This window comes from Tachysurus vachellii, chromosome 13, assembly GCF_030014155.1.
Source record: "Tachysurus vachellii isolate PV-2020 chromosome 13, HZAU_Pvac_v1, whole genome shotgun sequence".
Taxonomy (NCBI): Eukaryota; Metazoa; Chordata; class Actinopteri; order Siluriformes; family Bagridae; genus Tachysurus; species Tachysurus vachellii.
The window spans coordinates 11,817,575-11,837,665 of NC_083472.1; the positions used below are offsets into that span (position 1 = coordinate 11,817,575).

Here is a 20,091-nt window from a genome sequence, read left to right on the forward strand (position 1 = left end):
TCATCTTGGTTCAACACATCACTAATGTGTGCAAGCACTCTTTTTTTAACTGCAGACAAATTAGCAGTTGTAATCAGATACAGGTGTTTGTTTTAGAAATGCAAAGTGCATGGTGATTCCATATAATTTTCCTCAGATTTGTGTGATTCCATATTTCTTTCCTCTGTTTGATCTGTAAAAACAGTTGTAATTGACTAGCTATCTTTCTTTGGTTTTTTTTTTTTTTTTTTTAAGTATTTTATACAGCCAGAAGTTTGGATTATTGAGTGAAATTTGTTTTGTGGCATAAATCTGCTTGTTTTTTTTTCTACACAATTAAACATTTGAATGAACATCTTCTGAGAGGGGTGATTCCATACTTTTTGCCAGGGGTTGTACATGGTAACATCCAGTTCATTGGAAATGATTTAAATGGACAACTTACAAATTTAAAGGATACCAAGAAACTTCTGAATGTGAGTGGTTTATTGCTTTGTTTAATGTGCCTGGAAAAACTACAGTGAAATGAGGTAGAAGGCTGCTTCTTACTTTAACATAAACAATGATTAAAATTGGTATTGAAATGCATTTTCTCCATCTTAGGTGCTTCACTTTGGCTGATCTGTAAAGGCATAACAGAAGACAAAGCATGTTTGGACCTTGAAGTCAACTCCTCTGAACTTAAAATCACTCAGACAACCAAAGGCATGGAGGTTTCTCTTAGTGCTCTGCACCTCTCATTGTTTGAAGAGGACCAAAATGGAAATGACATTACTTGCGTTAGTGACCCTTCATCTGATTCACAAAGGAACAGCAGTAGTCATGGTCAGACAAACAGCCCTGCTGATGTAGAGATGATCGGGGACTGCGGCAGTGATCTTATTTCAGCAACACGCATCATTAAAAATGTGGATATAGAAACACATGTGGCTGCTGTTGGCTGTATGAAAACTGCAGGTGACAACTGTAACCAGAATATGACTTTTATGATCTCGGGCCTACAGAATGGCAGTATTGATTCTGAAAGTACCACAGCAGATGTTCATGATCTCCTTGTAAAGAACGGCAGTGACATTTCAAGGATGTGCCCCAACACTGATGCACAGCCTGGCTTTGTCAAAGGATCTGTTTCTCCATCGTACTGTAGCTCCAGTAAAAAAAACAGCTCTGTGAGCTCTGGTGAGATGCTAATTAGGAGCAACAGTTTTATCATTCATGAATCCGAACAACTACTCAGTGCCTCGGTCTTGGAGGACTCTTCAGACATGCCTTCTGACATCAGCATGATGCCTGGCTTGCTGCCTGATGTTTGTGAGGGTCTGGTTAATAACATGCTCAGTGCTACAGGACAAAACAACAAACATTCTGACTTTGGAGTCACCTTCATCCAGTCATGCAATCAGACATTCACGATGGAAGAGGATGTGTTTCAAACAGTTTTCCATAATGGACCTGAGGAAAGCAGAGCTTCACGTTTAGTTGCTGGACTTAATCATATTGAATGTGTCACACCAGCTAATATGAAAAAAAGTCATGTTGAAGTTGAGAGAGCTACTTGCTCTGTGTCGGCTGAAGGCAAAACTTTCCAAATTCGAACCTCTGAGGAACTAGACATTAGTGGTAATGCCCAGACATCTACCCCTGTTCAGTCTGTGAGCTCTAAAACATTTTGTTTTTCAGAATCTTCTCTTAATAAAAGTAAGAGTGATTTTGGGAGTCCATTGGCCCAAGTCGTGAAGGAGCAGCAAAATTCTGTCTTTCAGAAACCTAAATCATCATTGACTGCATCCACTAAAAGTAATAAGTTAGAACCTAAGAAGTATGCCAAGCCTGACTTCAGTAATGTAAGATCTAAAATCATGTCTAAACCCAAAAGTGTCTTAAAGCCATCAAATGTGGCTGTTAGTGCTTCAGCAAATATAAAACAGCCTAAAATCCAGTCTAGACCTTCCCATTCCATGCAAAGCATAACAACTCCTACCTCTGTAATTTCTTCCAGCTCCACTCTCACATGTGCAAGCCTTAAGAAGGATAAGAACAATGTGATTAAAAGAGCACACTCATCCACTTGTCAAGATACTGCACCTGCTCGAAAGTCTCGGCCTCGCATGTGGTCTGAGACTATTGGAGAAGTCACAACTATAAAGGAATCACAGGTCAGTAAGATTGAAAGCACCCCCACTATTGCAAAAAGCTCATCCGTAGGAGGTTTTCTGAGCCGGACTCGCTTGAACAAACCTGGAGACAGACATGCTTCTTCTAAAGAGGAAAAATCAGGTTTACTCAGAAAACCCCAGAAACCCAGTCCAAAGGTGAGTTCATATCTGTTTCTTTTGAAAAAATATGTTTTAAAAAACTGTTTTGTATGTTTTTTGTGTCAAAAAATTTCCATAAAAGTTAATCAGTTGAGTATTACTTTTATGGCTTCGTATATAAGGTTCAATATTTTAGTAAAACGCACCTAAGTATATAATAAAGCATAAAAGTATATAATGAAGTATGTAATGTGTTTCCTGTTTCAAGCCTGTACCTTGTGTTTCTCTCCTCTAACTTGCCCATTCTAATCAAGTTTGTTAATAAGTTGATCATATTGTATGAGGTAAATTGAAAAGTACAGTAGAATTGGAGATAGGATTGAGAAATAATGTAAAAGTGTCTGGAATATATGACACTTGAACTTGATCTTTGCTCTGTCAAACATGTGGTCTCAAATGATACAACAGTTTGGTTGAACATCTTGAACCAAATCATTATCCAGACTGGGTTATTGCTTTGAATGGCTTTAATTGTTGGATCAATATGATCTTTCTATTCTGCTATAAACGCATTCCATGTGTACACACCCAAAATGTTTATAGAGTTTGGGGGTGGTGGAGGAAGGTAAAAGGGGTGTTACTTGGCAGGAATTTATAAATTCCAAGGAGTTCTTCTAGAGAACTCTAATACAGAATTCTAGTTCTGAGCGTGCTACCAGTTCTTGAGCACAGCTTGCATTCTTTAGCTCCGTTATGGCCAACACGTGAGTGTGGGGCACACAGACTTTATTCATTTCTCACGGGAGAATATGAGTGAAAGGAACATATGAGTGACAGGAAGCTCATCTTGCAGGCAGACTCGTCTCGGCCGGTAGGAGCAGCACTGCGTGATTGGCACAAAAGTAGTCTTGGCTCCCAGCCATTGTCATCCAGGGCAGGAGGTACTTCGCCTGTGCAAACTCCAGCTGCAAATCTTCGGCCACCACCTCTGTCTGCATCAAAGCATAAACCTGGCACGGCACGGAAGAATGACTGCCCCACCAGTGACATGCCTTCTCCATCTCCAAGGAGCAAACTGAGCACATCTGGAGGTATGGATAAATGGCATGGACATATTCACATAGGTTCAATATTTTACATATTACATATTACATATTTTACATATTACAGTGAGAAGAGTTATCATATTACATTCATATTACATATTACATATTACATTACATATTACATACATGACATATTACATTCTTTTAGTTTCAGATTTTTAATGGCAGTTAGTAGATTTGCATTGTAACAAGTAACACTAATAGACATAAAATGCCTATTCTAAATCAGATTCTAATTCTGTTTCTGATTTATATTGGATTTATATTAGATTTATATTTGTCTGTAGTGACCTACACATGACACTGTTGCCAGGTTTCACACATAACATTGAATGGTAAATGAAGTAAACAGTATATTTGTTTATTTTAGTGAAATCTTTTCTTTCACAGACTAAAAAAATGTTGCCATCAAATGTTTACTCATTTCTAAATATATTGTTTTAGCACTTTTGACTGTATATTACAATAGTATGTTTCCTGACTCATGAATATCATTGTTTGTTAGGTACAGGCACTTATACCTTGGTAGCTATAACTCAGACATTATTTTAGCTAACCCAAACAACAAATACATTGCTGTCTAATCCATAACGGCATTGTAATTTCATGTGGTTGATTAGGGTTTAGACACTTATTATTGAGCATTTCATGAATTTTAAACAGATGTAAATGAAAAACAATGCATGTCTTCAGTTTAACTGCAGTTCTTATTTTCACTAGTAGGACACGAATGCCCTACACACTACTAAGAGCAGGTTTTCCTGTTTCTGATGAACAAATCTTGTGTAATGTTCTCGGAGTAGTAGAAGAGGATACAGATGTGCCTTCTCTACCTTTACAGACTTTTATATAAACACGCCTCTTAATGTCCCCTTGACTATTCTTAGTTCTATAGTTACAGAAGAAAATTAGAGGCCTACAGAGTAGGTCAACCTAGACCGGAAAGAAGTAAGGCTAATGCAAAAAACAGGGGAAGGAAAGGAGTGCTGTGTTGAATAATTCCCTGATGTGATTTGGTTATTAATCTCTGTTAAACACACAAACATAAGCAGTAACTCTTTTTCCCGTTTATCAAATGAATGTAGAATGTAGAAAATCTTTACAACTTTGTTATTTTGGAAGTAGTGTTACTTAAGGAAGTGTATTAATATAGAGGGAGATCTGTTTGGGCCTGTGTACATTCTGAGGAGTGTCAATTTTGGTGGACTCTTCCCAGTCCCTTTCTAGAGCTTTGGGAAGAGACAGATGAATTTTGATTTCTCTCCAAAAGCTGAACTTTTTTTTACCACGGTTTAGGTTATTTGCAATACATAAGTGCTTATTGCTTTACATTATTACTAACGAGGACTGTCACATTTCGATGTAGGTAATCCAACCATGCGTGTTACCAGTGGTACCGGAGCCGAGGGTTCGAGGGGAACCGTTTCTAGATTCTCTCTTACGACTGGCCAGCCACATTTGTCCACCTCCAAACTTCCCTTAAAGACAAGGACCCAAGTCAAAAGCTTGAGTGCCTTCAGTGGACACACCAAGCCTGGTGAGACTTTTTGTGCTTGTTCCAAAGCTGCTTATGATGCATACAGTTTCACTGCTCACTGAGTAGAGCTTTGATTTCAAATTATTTTCAGATCACAATATGCTTTGTGCTACTTATAGGAGTGATCTAGGACCAATTTCATTTTAATCAATAATGCAATACTGCAACATTGAAAATACTATCTAAACGTTGTGCCTGAATGGCTTGGTTATCCTTTGTAAAATATATTTTGGGACTGACATTTATTCCCATAGCGTTATACATTGCAGTGTGTATACAGTGTATTATCTGTTTGATCAGTGGTGTTCATTTCTTAGTCAAATACTGCTGTCACTCTGTACACATCAGTGTATACAGTGTATTCCTTGGGGTAAAAACAGATAAATTGCTCTGTCTGAGTTACTGCTCTAACAGGAATCATGAAATATGCTCAATTCTCCATCAAGTATAGGTCCTTGCATACTCAACATTTACAATATGATGGACAGTCAACAGTCTGTGTGTTAAGTCCTGTGAAAAATATGTTTCCAGTAATATAGTAGCACTCAGAGCTAGTCAGTGTAGACTGCGTGGATCATCCTTACAGTTAAGTTGTTGACCTACCCCGTCATGCTCGAGTCTTAAATCCATTTATTCTATTTTTTCTTTAGGATTAACACAAAGCTAACAGTTATACTTAATGGTTTCATGTTTGGTTACAGGAGTGATATTTTTTTACCCAGAATAACAGAATAATCAATTCAGTGTTCAACCATATAATTCAGCTATCATAAAGAAGTCATTGAATATGCTGCTTTTTCCAACTTTAGTAATTGTGAATTTGTGGCTCTAAGGCTAGATGAAAAGTAGGCCAGTGTTGTCGGCGCAGTCAGAGAAGGGGAGCCCTATTCAGACAAAGAGGCTTTTTTTCCCCCTTGAGCATCTTCACTACCCTGCTGCTTTCTCATTGGTGGATTGGCATGCTTTTCTCGGAGTGGGGCTTCTCAGTCCCAGATGTCTATCAGGCTGAGTTTATTCCACTCCAGTTCATTTGGAGAGAGTGGGGAAACCGCAGACAAACGTACATCGCCAAAAGCTACACGTATCCTGGATTACCTTATTTACCCGTTGTTAAAATTAGAAAATACGTACTACTAATGTTGGCTTCCGGGGACCTCCGCAGCTGTACCTGGAGCGAATTTTCCTCATACGTTTTTAACAACTCAACCTTGATCCCCCAAACCAGTGCAGGCTCTCAATGTGATCTCACTCTCTTGACATGCCTCCTCATTGGTTCCTATCGCTTCTGTATCATTCCTTTGTTAGCTGCCATTTATGGAAAATCTAAGACTCCACTACAGAGAAGTAAGTTGTGTTAAACCAATGGAGGCAAATATAATTTCATAGAATCTGTGTCGTTGCTGCATGCAGCTGTATTTTTAAATGTTTGTTGGTCATTTATTGATTCGATTCAGTTCAAATGTACTTGTAACACTTGTAACAATGGGAGTTTTCACAAAGCAGCTTTACAAATATAAGTTCAGTATAGAAATTTTACCTTTATAGATTTATCTCCAATAGCAAGTCAGAGGCAGCAATTACAAGGAGAACCTTGGTAAGAATTATACAACATAAGATTCATTCTTATAATTTTTAATTAATGGTGCTTGCAAAGCAACATTATTACTATTGCGCTGGACAAAACTGCGGCACGTAACTTGTCCCGCAGCTTTTGTCCTAGACCCATGAATGACGTTTCAAATCGACCGGCTCATTGAGGAGAGGTGTGCTATGACTTTTATAAGCGATCCGAGTGCCAGTACTTTCGGTACCGGGTCTCAAAATGGCCTTTTTTCCCATAGGCTCCCATTATAAACTTTTGGAGGTTTATAAATACAGTTGCTTATAAAGACATAAATGGCTAAAGTAATCAGCACAAACTGGACTACAATAATATGTGAGCAGCATGTATGCACATGATTGTGTTTTTAAGAAAACAATGTTTATGCGTGGTTGGTGAAAAATTAAATATTTTAAATCACTTGAATAAGCCATAAAACACATTCAGAACATCGGTTCACAAGACTTTTGAGAACTGGATCTTGTAGCCTAGAGTTTTTGCTTCAAAATTATGTGAAATTCATCTTGTTTACTCGCTCACAGAAAACAATATATTGATTTAAATTTTCTAAGACACTTTTTGTTTGTAAAGGGCATATGCGAGTAGGCGTCAACTATCACGAATATTAATGTGATTCACACCTGAGAAGACAAAGGCCCGCATAATGAGCTGCATAATGAGCCTTTCAGGCATGTATGTGACTGAGAGAGGAGTTACAAGAAAGAATGTGAGGACAAAATTGTGTATATTTTTTGTTTGTAGTTTATTTAGAATATTTAACTATCACACAAAATCACTTTAGAAGTTAGTAATAACACAGAAGACACAATCAGGAAGCCCACTAACCTACTCTGTCACATAGTACCCAGAATTGAACAGTTATACATCTTTGTGCCACTCTAGGAAACAGTTACTTTTCAGCTGAACACACAAGTGAACATCACATGCCTGGCATTTCCAAGTAGTGTCCTGCCTCTTACCATGCTTTGCTTTGCAAAGCACACAGGTCCGGATTTCATGTACTGAGTCATTCCTGTGTCTCGGGACGTGTACGTGATTACCTGAATCACCTCAGTTCATTTCCATATGAACAGCGCGCTCAGACGGAGGCAGGAACACATTAGCTATAATTAGGCGAAACAGGAGAAACCGGACCACTCCTTACTTTCTTACGGATTACATAAAAATAGATTATTTGTTTTTCACTTGAATTTGTTTATTTCAAAGTAGACATTTCAAGTTTTCTATGCATATATTTATCTTGTATTTGAGGCAAGTATTCGCTGAGATTCGGGTTGTTTTATTTATGTGTCTGTGAAGAGTGGTGACCGAGACAGAGATGGCAGAGAACGCACTCTGTTTATTTTCTTTATTCTACAAAAGCACAGTGTTTTGTTGTTATTATGTGTGTATACAAATAAAAGTAGACCCTTTACAGATTCGATTGATGTATTGCTCTTGTCTGTACGATCGAAACTGAAAGTGTAATTTAAGTTCTTTTCAGCCTTAACAGGAGATTATGCCACAAAACGCGTATACGCGTTCATCGACTCCAGAGGGTTAAATTGGTGTACCGACTGGCCTTCCGGTTGTGCCGCAGCCCCGCCCCCAAAATATGCAAAATCAAAAAACTTTTTACAACATGGACATGTGACATATCAAAACACTCAGCACAATGAGGGAAACTTCCTCATGTGTATTTTGATGACGTCACGTGAAAATAAAAAATTAGCACAACATGGACATGTAACATGTCAAAACACTCAGCACAATGAGGAAAACTTCCTCAAGAGTATTCAGATGATGTCACATGCTCGTCTCGACTATCCTCCGGGATTTGCCACGTGCAAGCACCATTCACATTTTCTTCAGGAAATGTACATTCTAGTTAAATACTGTAATCTTCATTCAGGGCATAGTGTGCTGATTGCTGACCTTCATCATTTCAAATGCATTTTTGAATCCAGTGGTTTAATTTTTAGTGTTGCTGCCAAAAAAAAAAAAAAAAATCTTCCCCTCACTCAAAATATACTTGTCAATGTGCTGATGATTATTTAAGAAGTACTTCTGTGACTGTGCTTTCTTTGGTCATATAAAGTGAGCTTAAAATCTTTCCTGTGCTGTGGATGTTTCTGCAGGAGACAAGAGAACAGCTTCACTGTCAAATGCATCTGTGATGTGTGCATTAAGTGTCTCTAAACCCCCTGTTTCATCACGACCTGCTCGACTTCCTTCTTCTGTTTCAGGTGGGTGCTTTCTAGGAAATCTGTGTTATTGAACTGTAAATGTACAAATGGCTTCATACCTCATTTCAAAAATATTGACCAATATCGATCAATAAATTAGATTGAGGGTGACCAGTGAATGTCATTTTTAAATCCTTTATTAAATCCCTCCTGTATTTCAGAGAAATGTTTTGTGATTGAAATGCTTTTTTAGCCAAAAGAAAAAGACAGCATAAAAATAATTTTGGAAAACTACTATAATTGGCAAAATTGCAAGCACATGATTGTTTAAAGGAAGAATCATGTGCTTGCAATTATGCAAATTATAGTCGTTTTCAAAAATTAGTTTTTTTTTATGCTGTCTTTTTTTTTTTTTTTTTTTGCAAAAATTGCATTTCAATCACAAAACATTTATACATTTCTACAAATTATTTCTACAAATGATGTCGTCAGTGATGGCTAAACTCATCAAAGAGGACTTTGTCTGAATGTGTGTTGTGATGTCACATGATGTATCTTGGCCAGCCATGAATTGTTCATTTATGCGGTTGTAAAATCCTAGAGGAACTGATTAACCAGTGCCTTTATCGACAGCACATTTCCTAAGCCCACACCAGTTTAACCGTGACAAACTAAAATCCATTTGGTCTTCATCTCGCTCACCCAAACACTACTGTTAATTTTCGTCCTGGTAAAGTCGGAGGAAAAGGTTTTTGTGGGCTCTAGTGATATGCAAAGTGGACATTAAATCACTTGTGTTTTCATATAAATTATAGTGGCAGGTGGTTTTCACCATGTGGGTTTTACACCAGGTTGTCATCTCAGCAGCATGAGGGCTGTGTTCTGCAGCCAAGTCCATATGACCCAACTGAGATGGGGTACACAGCCATAGCCAAGTGAGCTCACTTTTTATGTGCTCTCATAAACATGCTACATAAACACATCAGCAGCTCAGAACAGATATTAACTGTTCTTGCAACTGTTCTTGCAGATCTGTCACTGTTTCTCTTTAGTAATCTATCGATTCCTGGTAAGTGTACAAGTTACATGTCTGGCTAGCAAAACTGAATTCAGCTTGAGCAGTGCACAAGTAACTAATCTTAAAGCTATATTTCATTCATCCTGCTTTTGTTTTATATTAGTCAAATGTCAGTGTTTTGCAATTCTTTCTTTCCTTTACTTGTATGTTAGAACACAACATTGTAAGCACTCATTGTAGGCAGTGTTTCTGTGCACCCAAAATTGCTCGCGTATGAGAACCAAGGTATGAAATTAGTGCTTGTTCTGTAGGTTTGGTGAAACAGCTTGGGTTGTGTAGATATGCAGGGTTTGCTGGTGTCAGCAACTAGCCACACATTCTTCCTGCAAACACTTAAGACATGAAACTACTGTATGACTGCAGCAGAGTGTAGGCTGCATTTTCTTCAGGTTTGGCCACATTGTATATGATACTATAGATATAGTATAATAGGGCAGGCATTTTGCTCTACACACTATCAATGCTCAAATAATTTTTTTGTGTGTCTGTTCTGGATATTATTAGAGAAATAATCTTGCTGGAATCCACATGAAATGAAATATCACTGACATTGAATTTAAAATTTCTCTTATTTTATTTTACACGTATGTCGTTTTATTTATGTAGTGTTGGTATTGTGATGTAAAATTGTTCTAAATCTATTTTCTTTTTGGTTTATTTTCTTTTTTGTTTGTTTGCTTTTTGTAATCCTGTTAGTGGTTCATTTGCAGTACTTGGCATTAGTTGTTATTTAATTCATTAACCCACTGAGTTCTGTTTCTAAGCCAGTGTTCTTTAAATCGAGGTTGGCTAGAAAGCAGCATGGCTGATTTCAGCTCTATAGCAGCCACAACCTTGCTGTGAGCTGTTGATTTGACCCCCACCATTTTAACCCTCACAAGCTTGCTGTAGTGCGAGAAGAAGAGAGCGAGTGAGAAGGAAGGCGAGAGAGAGGGAGGCCTGCGTCACCGCTTCAGGCTGTGCTGTTCACTCCTCCCACTTCCCTCCTCTCTCCTCTAGCATCCTCCACAGTGGCAGTGCCATCAAGAGATGCGGATAGAGCTTTGTCTCAACATGGATGGATAAAAGCCTGTTTTTGATCTCGGTGGATTACACTTGCTTTCTTTCATTGCTTTCATGAGGAGCTAAGCTGCCAAAATATCTTTGTCTGGTTTCTTTTTGGCTAGGCTACAGCATTAAGAGACAAGAAAAAATATTGACACTGTTGTGAAGCGGAATTTCGTTTTCCCTTCCTCTCTTCAAAACTGCCGTTATTTTCTTCACCTCCCTGTACCTCACTGCTTTCCTGAACTTTTGCGTGATACTCTGAACCATGCGCATGTGGATTCACACTGAAGCTTCTTTCCATTGTGTTTTGTGTCAGAGATCTTAGTTGTGTTCGGATTCATTTTTGATATCTTTTTGCTTTGGCACAATGTTGTTCTCTCCCAAATTTTCCCTCTCCAACATCCATGTAAAGCTGACTGCTAAAGGTTTACTCCGGAGGCTCCAGCTGCTCTCTGGCTTCAAGAAGAACACGATGGTGTTTCAAGCAGGTGTGTGTTGGAATAATTTGTTTGTATCTTTTGCAAGGTGCTTGCAAAGGAGTCTATTTTTAAGCTGCCACTTTGCTCTCACAGGCTCAGTGTGACATTTTTACTGCTCGCCTACATGCTTGTGTATCCATTTACTCTTTGGAGCACTTTACAAGACTGACAAGTGTTTTCTCACATTTTTGCATTACAGAATTTATCATTTCTCAGCTTTCACATCAGCTTTAAAAATAAGCTCCAGCACTTTTAACCTATATATTCATTCTTATACAGGTCTGGATATCTTCTTCGGTTATTAGATTGTGAGAAGGTTATTTCTTTACTGTTTTAACTGAGGGAATTGTTAACATTTTTATTCTCCAACGGAAAAGGCACATTCTAAATTTGGGATTCATTCTCCTACTTTTTATAGCAAATGGCCAAATAAGGACTCGCACAGTGAGTAGACTGTATTTTATTGAGCTAAGAAAGTCACTATATTTAACCTGGGTGATTTCTGAAAGGGTTTAAAGCCACTTGTTGACTTCAAATAGATCTAGTGATTGCATTTCTTACTGGAGTAAATTGCTCTTAAATAATCAAAATGAGTTTATCTTAAATATACAGATATACATTACCACAGAATTAGTCAGTCCCTTATATTTTTTTTATTTACTTTGTATAATTTTATGATTTTGCATAAACGGGAAACAGATATGTTGATGTGGTGTGTGTACATTTACATACTTGATTTGTTTATGATTATTCATGCTTAAATGAAACTTTTACAGTGCGTTTAGGAATTCAGTGACCTTGTATGAAAGCCTTGGATATTAAACGCTTTACTTTAATTTGATTTTATTTTTATAGTGCTTTTTACAATGGACATTGTCACAAGGCAGCTCTACAGACATCTATAATTTCCTAACGAGCAATCTAGATGCAACAGTAACAAGACGTTTCCTCCACTCTCGTACCTTTTAGAATCATATTGGAATTATCATAAAATAATTGATTTAGTGTTTCAGTGTCTGTGTTATGTAGGCTGTCAGTGAAGTGTATTTAATTCGTAAACAAATGGCACAACTGTTGGCCATACAGACTGGTAGAGCAATTCCCAAGTGACACCAAAGAAGTGATTTCGTCATCTCTACTGTGACGAATATAAAAACCCCTTTAACGTGGTAGAAATGCCACTGAATAATGCATTGTTGGGAAATGTGGAAATCGAGTAAAAGGGGATAGGTGTCCTTTATAAACACACAAGCTTTGTAATTTTTAGTGGTGGCAGGAATGTGTGGTGCCATAAAGAAAACCTTTGGCACCACACGTTCCTGCCACCACTGAAAATGGCCTCAGTAAACTGAGTAACCATTTCCAGTCTCTTCCATGTAATTCCAACATTTTATATTGAATTTATTAGGTTCTCTGTGTCTCCAGGACAAAATGGTTAAAGTTGGGGTGCACAATGTTTGAAAGCCAATGTTGACATTTAAAATCACCTAAACGAACACGCCCCTAACCCAGATGGGTGTCACCCCTGTTTTGATAGCCCCACCCCACACATACATACGCAACTCGGGCAACTATTATGGCGGAACCTGCTGGGGCAGCTGGCCGAGGGGATATTTTTATCAATAAATGAACTCAATGAGTAATACTATGGTAATACAGGTCAAATGTGTTTTTTTAGTACTGTGTGTTGTACCGTGAAAGGTTTAGCTCTGTTTCATGCGGAAGACGACGTTAAACACCTAGAACTTGAGGCAGAGGTAACTGAGGTAATCCGCCATGTCAATGTTTCAGTCTCTTTCGGCTGATGTCAGACATGCGCACTGAACACTCTCTCTCTGCCGCATATTGACAAAACGCGCCCCATTCTGCTAATTGGCTACATGTTTGTTTTGTTTGTCAGCCTGACTCAGTTTTCTGAAGTATTTTTCAAACATTGTGCACTCCACCTTTAAAGGTACGCTTTAGGAAAACAAAAATTGCTTCTTCACTCTAAATGCACTCTAACTTTTATTGTTTAGACTGTACAGTAGATTGCTGAGTAGATTTGGACCAATATTCTGTCACTCTTCAGGCTAAAAGTAGCTGCTTAATGACCAGATTTTCAAAAAATGGGTGTGTTAATCCTAATTTTGTTTGTGTAAATATAATTTGTTGGATTTGCTTATTGACAGCATGCTTTAAAAAGGCATTGTGTCAACTTCAGTGGAATTACGGTGTTTACTTCATTATCAACTAATGCATTACGCCCAGAGATCAAAGTTCACATACCTTAACACTACTTGGCTACATGACAATTTTACAACTTTAAATCAACTTGATGCACAAGTCAGATATCAGTGCACAAGTCAGATACTCACTTATTAATTATTCATTCATGAATCACTCGGTCACCTGTAGCAACCGGCTCGATTCTACCTTTACTGTAGGAATTCCTTAGACAAACGTTTCTATAAATAGGTTTTAAGGAGCTTTTAGTGTGAGTTAGAAGAACTTCATGTAAAGATAAGACTCTTTGTGAATATGGCCCCTGTGTAATGTAGTTGAAACCCAGTTTCCATGGAAGTCCTGATTGTGTCAGAAATAGCTGAGACTGAAAAGCAGATCTGCGTATCAAGCGTGTATGAATAATTCACCCCTGCGAGATCAGTGTAAATCATTTACAAGAGCTTGCTGTCATCTGTGGTGCAAGTATTTATTTTAAGCTGCTCTAGTTTTCTAGGTATTAGGACAGTTTTCTAGGCAGTAATCTCTGACTAATCTGTCTCTGAACACTGTGGGAATGAAAATTGAAAATAACACGCACTCAGCACAAGATTTGGTTGATGGAGATAAAGTTTAATGAAGTCATAGGTGGCTGAGCCATGGTCAGGACTGACCAGGATAAATATGAGGATGATGGTTAAAGTGAAGGGATGTGACGGATTCTGAATCTGGATACATTCCATGACTGGATTAGTAGGACAGTAGTCCATGGGACCAGAGTGATCATCTTTGCTGGAACTCCAAGCAATAGCATTGCTAGATAGATGAGCCTGGAGGAGAAAGAGGAGATTCGGACATCTCAGCCTGCATAGAAGCGTGAGCTACAGTCACAGCTGGCAGGATCCTGTACAGTGGAGGAGAAGGAATGGCTGAGGGTGGAGGAGCTCAGAGATACTACTAGCATCTAAGTGTGTCAGCAGATGACATAGATGACCATGTTCATGGGAGCAGGAAGATCCAGTGGCAAAAGCTGAGAAAAATGACATACGATTCATAAAGTATAAAATGGTTGATACAGAGTAAACCCAAAAAGACACACACACACACACACGGCTAAGTAGGTTAAACACAGAAAGTTTACAGGTACATCAAAGCAGATACATCATGCTTTTGTCTTCCATATCTGTCTTTACTATGTAGAATTTAGACTTAAATTTTTACACCAATGTGCACACTGACATTAGAGTAAACCCGAACCCAAGTGCAGCCTTCAGCAGCCATGGCAGAGCGCATATCAACGTGGCAGACTGCTCCTCAGATCATAGAGGTGAGGGATCTCTCCTCACAAAAAGTCTCTCTAACCAAAGCAGTTGACCAATTACATCCTTTTATGACTCCTGTCGTGTAGATCCACCTACTTCCACAGATTTCCCTGAGGTATTTATCATTTGGCTGATAGGACAGTAGGTGTCTAAGGCTTAATTTTAGTCTGTTTTCTTATGAAATGGTTTGGCAACTTAATATTTTCAGGCACACACTGGGGATGCCTTGGGATAAATAGCTATGGGTAAGTTTAGAGCAGTACGCAAGACAAGTTTTTAAAGGAGTGAGACCTCTGGAGGCTTGAGGTACTAGAATGTGAAATGTCAGCTCTGGCTTTTACTGTGAGGAGCTTGTTGTGGGGAAAAATATTCTGGCACGGTTATCGTGTTTGCTTTGAAGTTATTTTGTATTTCCTGTGAGATGGCTTGTCATTGCAAATTTGTACTCTGAAGGACGAGAGAGCCGCTAACTGAGCACTACAAAAATATATAAAATTATGCAGTACATAATAACGGCTTGGACACCGGTACAAGCTGTATATGTTGCAACTGTCCAGCTTGATAAAACAAGCCTTGCACATTCCAAGCAGTGCTTAAACTGTTATGCATTGTTGTTAAGTCCACAATAATACACTTGAAAGTGAGTTCAGGTCCTCTGTCATTTCAAAAACATAAGTTGATCTGAACTTTAATTGAATTGAACTGAAGAGGTGTGCATTTATCTTGCTAATGGGCACAGATGCGGCAGTGTCCCTCCTGTCCCTCCTGGTTTTTTCCACACCAGCTTATATCACGTGTGGCTTTGGCAACTCTTAATGTTGACCAGCGGGGTGCCGTCCTAACCTGAGGTGTTACTAACCTCATGCACCTCTACTTATTCTCCCTTCTTGGCTTTTGGCTTCTGTACTACAGGAAGCCAGCCATCCTTTAGCTCACCATGGCAATGCTCGCAGTGCTCTCTGTTTACTGGGTTTGGCTGCTGGACAGCATTCAGTCCTCAGGTCTTGTTGGACCCCAGTGTTTACACACTATTCAGTCACCTCACGCTGCCTGACAATGTGTCTGTACAAACTCAGAATCTTCTCTGGGTCTCAGCAAAATGTTGTACCTATATAGACCTTTGTTGTAAACAAGAATATCATGCTGGAAAGCCAGGGCTTCTAACAGGTTTCCATACTCACTGACAGTCTAACCTTTACAGCACACTTAACACACACTATGATGTTCTGTTATACAAGAGTTCCATTCAGCAGCACAGTGTAATGGTTAATGATATGGCAAGTCTGTGTCTGCGCGCACACACACCACACGCACGCGCACACAAACACTGCATCAGTATTAGTATTCTACATGAAAATAAATCTTGACCAGTAGAGGGAGCTGTAGGTTCTACCCTTTGAATTCACTTTTGCAAACATTCACCAGCCATGATACGGTTATGGATCAAATTATGAAACCTCTGCACAACATGTTCCTTGGAAGGAATGTTTGCCAGTATTCCACATGGGCATTTTCAATTTCACCACTGACATTTTCATCTTTCCAAAGAATCAACCCCTAGGAATAATTGTCGCTGCCATGACCTTTACATTGATAAAGGATCTATATAAAAGTTCAGCTGTGGGCTTGTTGTATGACCTTTTAAGTGCTTGGTTTACTCTTGGCTTTATTCAGAATGATGGATTAACATGATATTAAAACTGGTCCATATGGAAAACCTTTTAAAATAACGAGACTATTTAATTATTTAACACCTTATAACCTCTGTCAGTGAATTAGCAGCTTTGGAATTTGTTGATTTTAGTTTGCAACATTCCCGGTTCCTACATTACACATGATAAGAAGATTAATATTAGTTTTAAGGGTGTGAACTGGAACGAAACTGTCCTGGAATGTTTTGAATTGTTTGTTTAAGAAAATAAGAGGTAAAGTTAGCAAGTACTAATCTACTGATATTTATGTCACCACTGGGCTGGGAAAATAATTGAAATACAATTTCAATTTGTGCTTTTCACTCTCCCCATCTGTGATTTCTTTTCCATCTTAGCAGGTTAAACTTTGTAAGATTGATAGAACTGATGACCGTTCATTATACCTCTTACACAATAAAGGAAGAACCAACAGCTACAATTTAAGAGTCTTGGGGTGGAAACCCTAGATACCTATAATATGATATAGAATATTAATTATTGAATCATCCATCTGTTTATGGAATCAGTGGAGTAAAATCAGCCTAAGACATTGTTTGAATTTTTTGGTTATTTTCAAATAAAATGACTTGCCTTTACTCCCTAGTTTTGTGTTATTTGTGTAAGCAAATAATTCTTGAATAATCTCAAGTGCGATGAGGAACCTAACTCATCAAAATTCATTAAGTGTGCATTATAGCCTACTGAGCTATGACATTAGCAGTTATGTAATAGCTCAGGCAGAACTGCCTCCATGTAGGTGTCCAATGTCAAAGTAAAAAACATGCATTAAAATCAAATAGCCAGGACCACAAAAACACCATGTTCTGATTAACATTAACATTAACATTTAAAGATTTAACAGTTGATCTGATTGTGGAGCTAAATTTGTGAGAGTAATGCTTTTATCCTTTCAGCAGAGTTTCTCTAACCGAGAGCATTTCGGGTTGTAATGGTGGTAATGCCTCCCCCTCACAGGGATTCTGGCTATTATTATGACCTAGTGTTGTATTTATAAAGCTTGTGTAAATCAAAACTAGTGTGGCACGGCCATGCTAAAATAAGAGCACTCCGATGTCTGTCTACAGACAGCGAAATGGATTAGTAGATAGACATCTTGCTTGGGGTACAAGTTGTTCAACAGGTCACGTTGCATGTATAACATCTAAGAGATTGTAGACAGTGGACACTGGTGCCTCTGACCAAACTTAACATACGTGCATGATCTAGAAAGTGATCTAAGGAAAAGCATGCTGAACGCTGCGTCAACAATAAATGAATGTTCTCTTACAGTTGACAAAACCAAGGCAAAGGGGAGCTCACGCAGCCAGCAGCAGGAACACGCCAATGGTCATCCGGACCTGGTGCCACCAGAGACCAAGCCTCAAGGGCTGGAGTACTACAAGGCTCTGTGTGAGAAAAAGAATCAAACCATCCAGCAGCTGAAGAACAGTCTTATTGCCAGCAACCGTAGATTTGAAGCCTTCGCTGTTGTTGTGCAAACCCTTTACATACAGGTATGCTCTTTTCTGTCATACTATTAATCATTATAGTTGTGTTATGCTGATTGATTAATTCTTGACATGACACAGTTATGAAGGTGACAGTTGAAAGTGTACTTGGTAATACCAGTGTTGGTAAGAAATGTATAGCCTTGTTGAATGGTTTGTTGATTGTAGGATTGTGTGTGTGTTCTGTTTGTTTTGGTGATGCCCTCACATGGCTCTGTTATTAGTTTTCATAAGAAGGTTTCTAGGAAGACAAGTTTGACCATGCTACTCTGCTGATTGTGTGCTCTTACCCACACCCTATGTTGATTGCCTGTGTGTGCCTGTGTGTGTTTGTGTGCGCCTGTGTACACCAATCAGCCCTAACACTGAAAGTGAATAATATTTTATTTATCTCTCATTACTATGGCTTATGTCAGGGGGTGGGATATATTATGCAGCAAGCGAAGAGTCAGTTCTCCAAGCTATTTGTTTGAAATTGTTAAAAAAAGGCAAACATAAAGATCCGAGTGACCCCAACAAGGGTCAAATTGTTGGCTAGATGACTAGGTCAGAATCTCCAAACAGCAGGTTTTGCTGGTCTGTAGTGGTCAGTACCTACCAGTAGTGGTCCAAGGAAGGCCAACCAGTGAACCTGTGACACTCAGGAAAGCCCAAGTCTTAGTGATGCATTGGGGAGTGAACTTTAACATTTTTCAGCAATTTATGCAACAGTAGCTCTTCTGTGGAATTGGACCAGATGTGCTAATGTTGATTATGGAAGAAAGGGGTCAGAATACACAGTGCATTGCAGCTTGCTGTGTAGCTGCATACTGGCCAGAGTGCCCATGCTGACCCTTGTCCCCTGCCAAAAGTGCCTACAATGGACACGTGAGCATCAGAACTGGACCATGAAGCAATGGAAGAAGGTGCTGATAAATTGTTTTCTTGTACGTAATTTGGCCGGCTGGATGGGTTTGTGTGCATCGCTTGCCTGGGGAAGAAATTGCAATCAAATGCACTATGGGATTAAAATAAGCCTGCAGAGGCAGCAGGATGGATGGTTTGGCCAATATTCTGCTGGGTCCTGGTATTCATGTGTGGATGTTACTTTGACATCTACCTAAACATTGTTGAAGAGAAAATATACTCCTTCATGGCAAATGGTATTCCCTAAGGTCTGTGGCCTCTTTCAGCAGGATAATGTGCCCTGTCACAATAAAAAAATTCAGGAATAGTTTGAGGAACAGTCAAATTTGTCAAGGTGTTGACAAGCTGCTGTAGGATGCGCAGAACAGTTTGACCCTGAGGGTGGAAAAAGTATGATTTACATTTTTATTTTTTAATATCCTTTGAATGTTTGTGTATACAGTATGTGTGTGTGTGTGTGTATGTATATATGTATGTATATATATATATATATATATATATATATATATATATATATATATATATATATATATATATATATATATATATATATAAAATGTGTGCATATAATGGTGCATATAATCTGTATAGACCGTACTTCATGTTACAGTAATCCAGTTACATCTCACTCGAAAAATATTTTTTGGAATATGTATGATGCTTATATTTGACATTTTATTGATCTGCCTGAAAGTTAGGAGGGAGGTATCAGTTAGCAGTAGGGCATAGATCAGATGGTTATACGTGGAGGTTCAAGCCTTTTGTTGACTTTCTGTCTTGTTTTTTTGTCTCTGAATTGTGCACTTTTATTGACATTTATATTTACATGAACATATGCCATAATAGTTTAAAATAATATGAGCACAAATATAATTCTGTTTTGTTTGGGGGTGAAATGCCCTCCAGTGGAATGTATTAAAAATGTATTACTCCAATAATAGGGGCTTGGACCTTGTCACGTCTGTGTGAGAATGTACAGCTGCTGACATGAAATGGTTTCAGGCATTCAGGTGGGCTGAGCTGCTTCATATCACTTGTTTGTGAAGCATTGTGAACACTTTCTAAGTCATAATTACCCTAAAAGAGTATGCACAATTTTGTTGAATCTTCAGGTTGCTGTATTCATTTGTACAGAAAGGACGATTATAGGCATTAATCTATAAGGGCTGCTTCTGTTAAAAAATGATTTAGTTTA

The 20,091-nt window shown here is 38.5% G+C and overlaps 1 protein-coding gene across 3 annotated transcripts in view; it reads left to right on the forward strand.

Annotated features, from left to right (window-relative positions):
- The window catches only part of mtus1a (microtubule associated tumor suppressor 1a), a 34,763-nt gene that overhangs the window by 6,037 nt on the left and 8,635 nt on the right, over nt 1-20,091 (forward strand). For all 3 annotated transcript variants that reach the window (XM_060885710.1, XM_060885709.1, XM_060885711.1), the window contains exons 2-6: nt 583-2,291; nt 3,088-3,325; nt 4,707-4,877; nt 8,616-8,723; nt 17,773-17,996. In XM_060885710.1, the coding sequence (XP_060741693.1) occupies nt 687-2,291; nt 3,088-3,325; nt 4,707-4,877; nt 8,616-8,723; nt 17,773-17,996 (2,346 nt within the window). In that variant the 5' untranslated portion in view covers nt 583-686. The remainder of the gene's footprint in view (nt 1-582; nt 2,292-3,087; nt 3,326-4,706; nt 4,878-8,615; nt 8,724-17,772; nt 17,997-20,091) is intronic.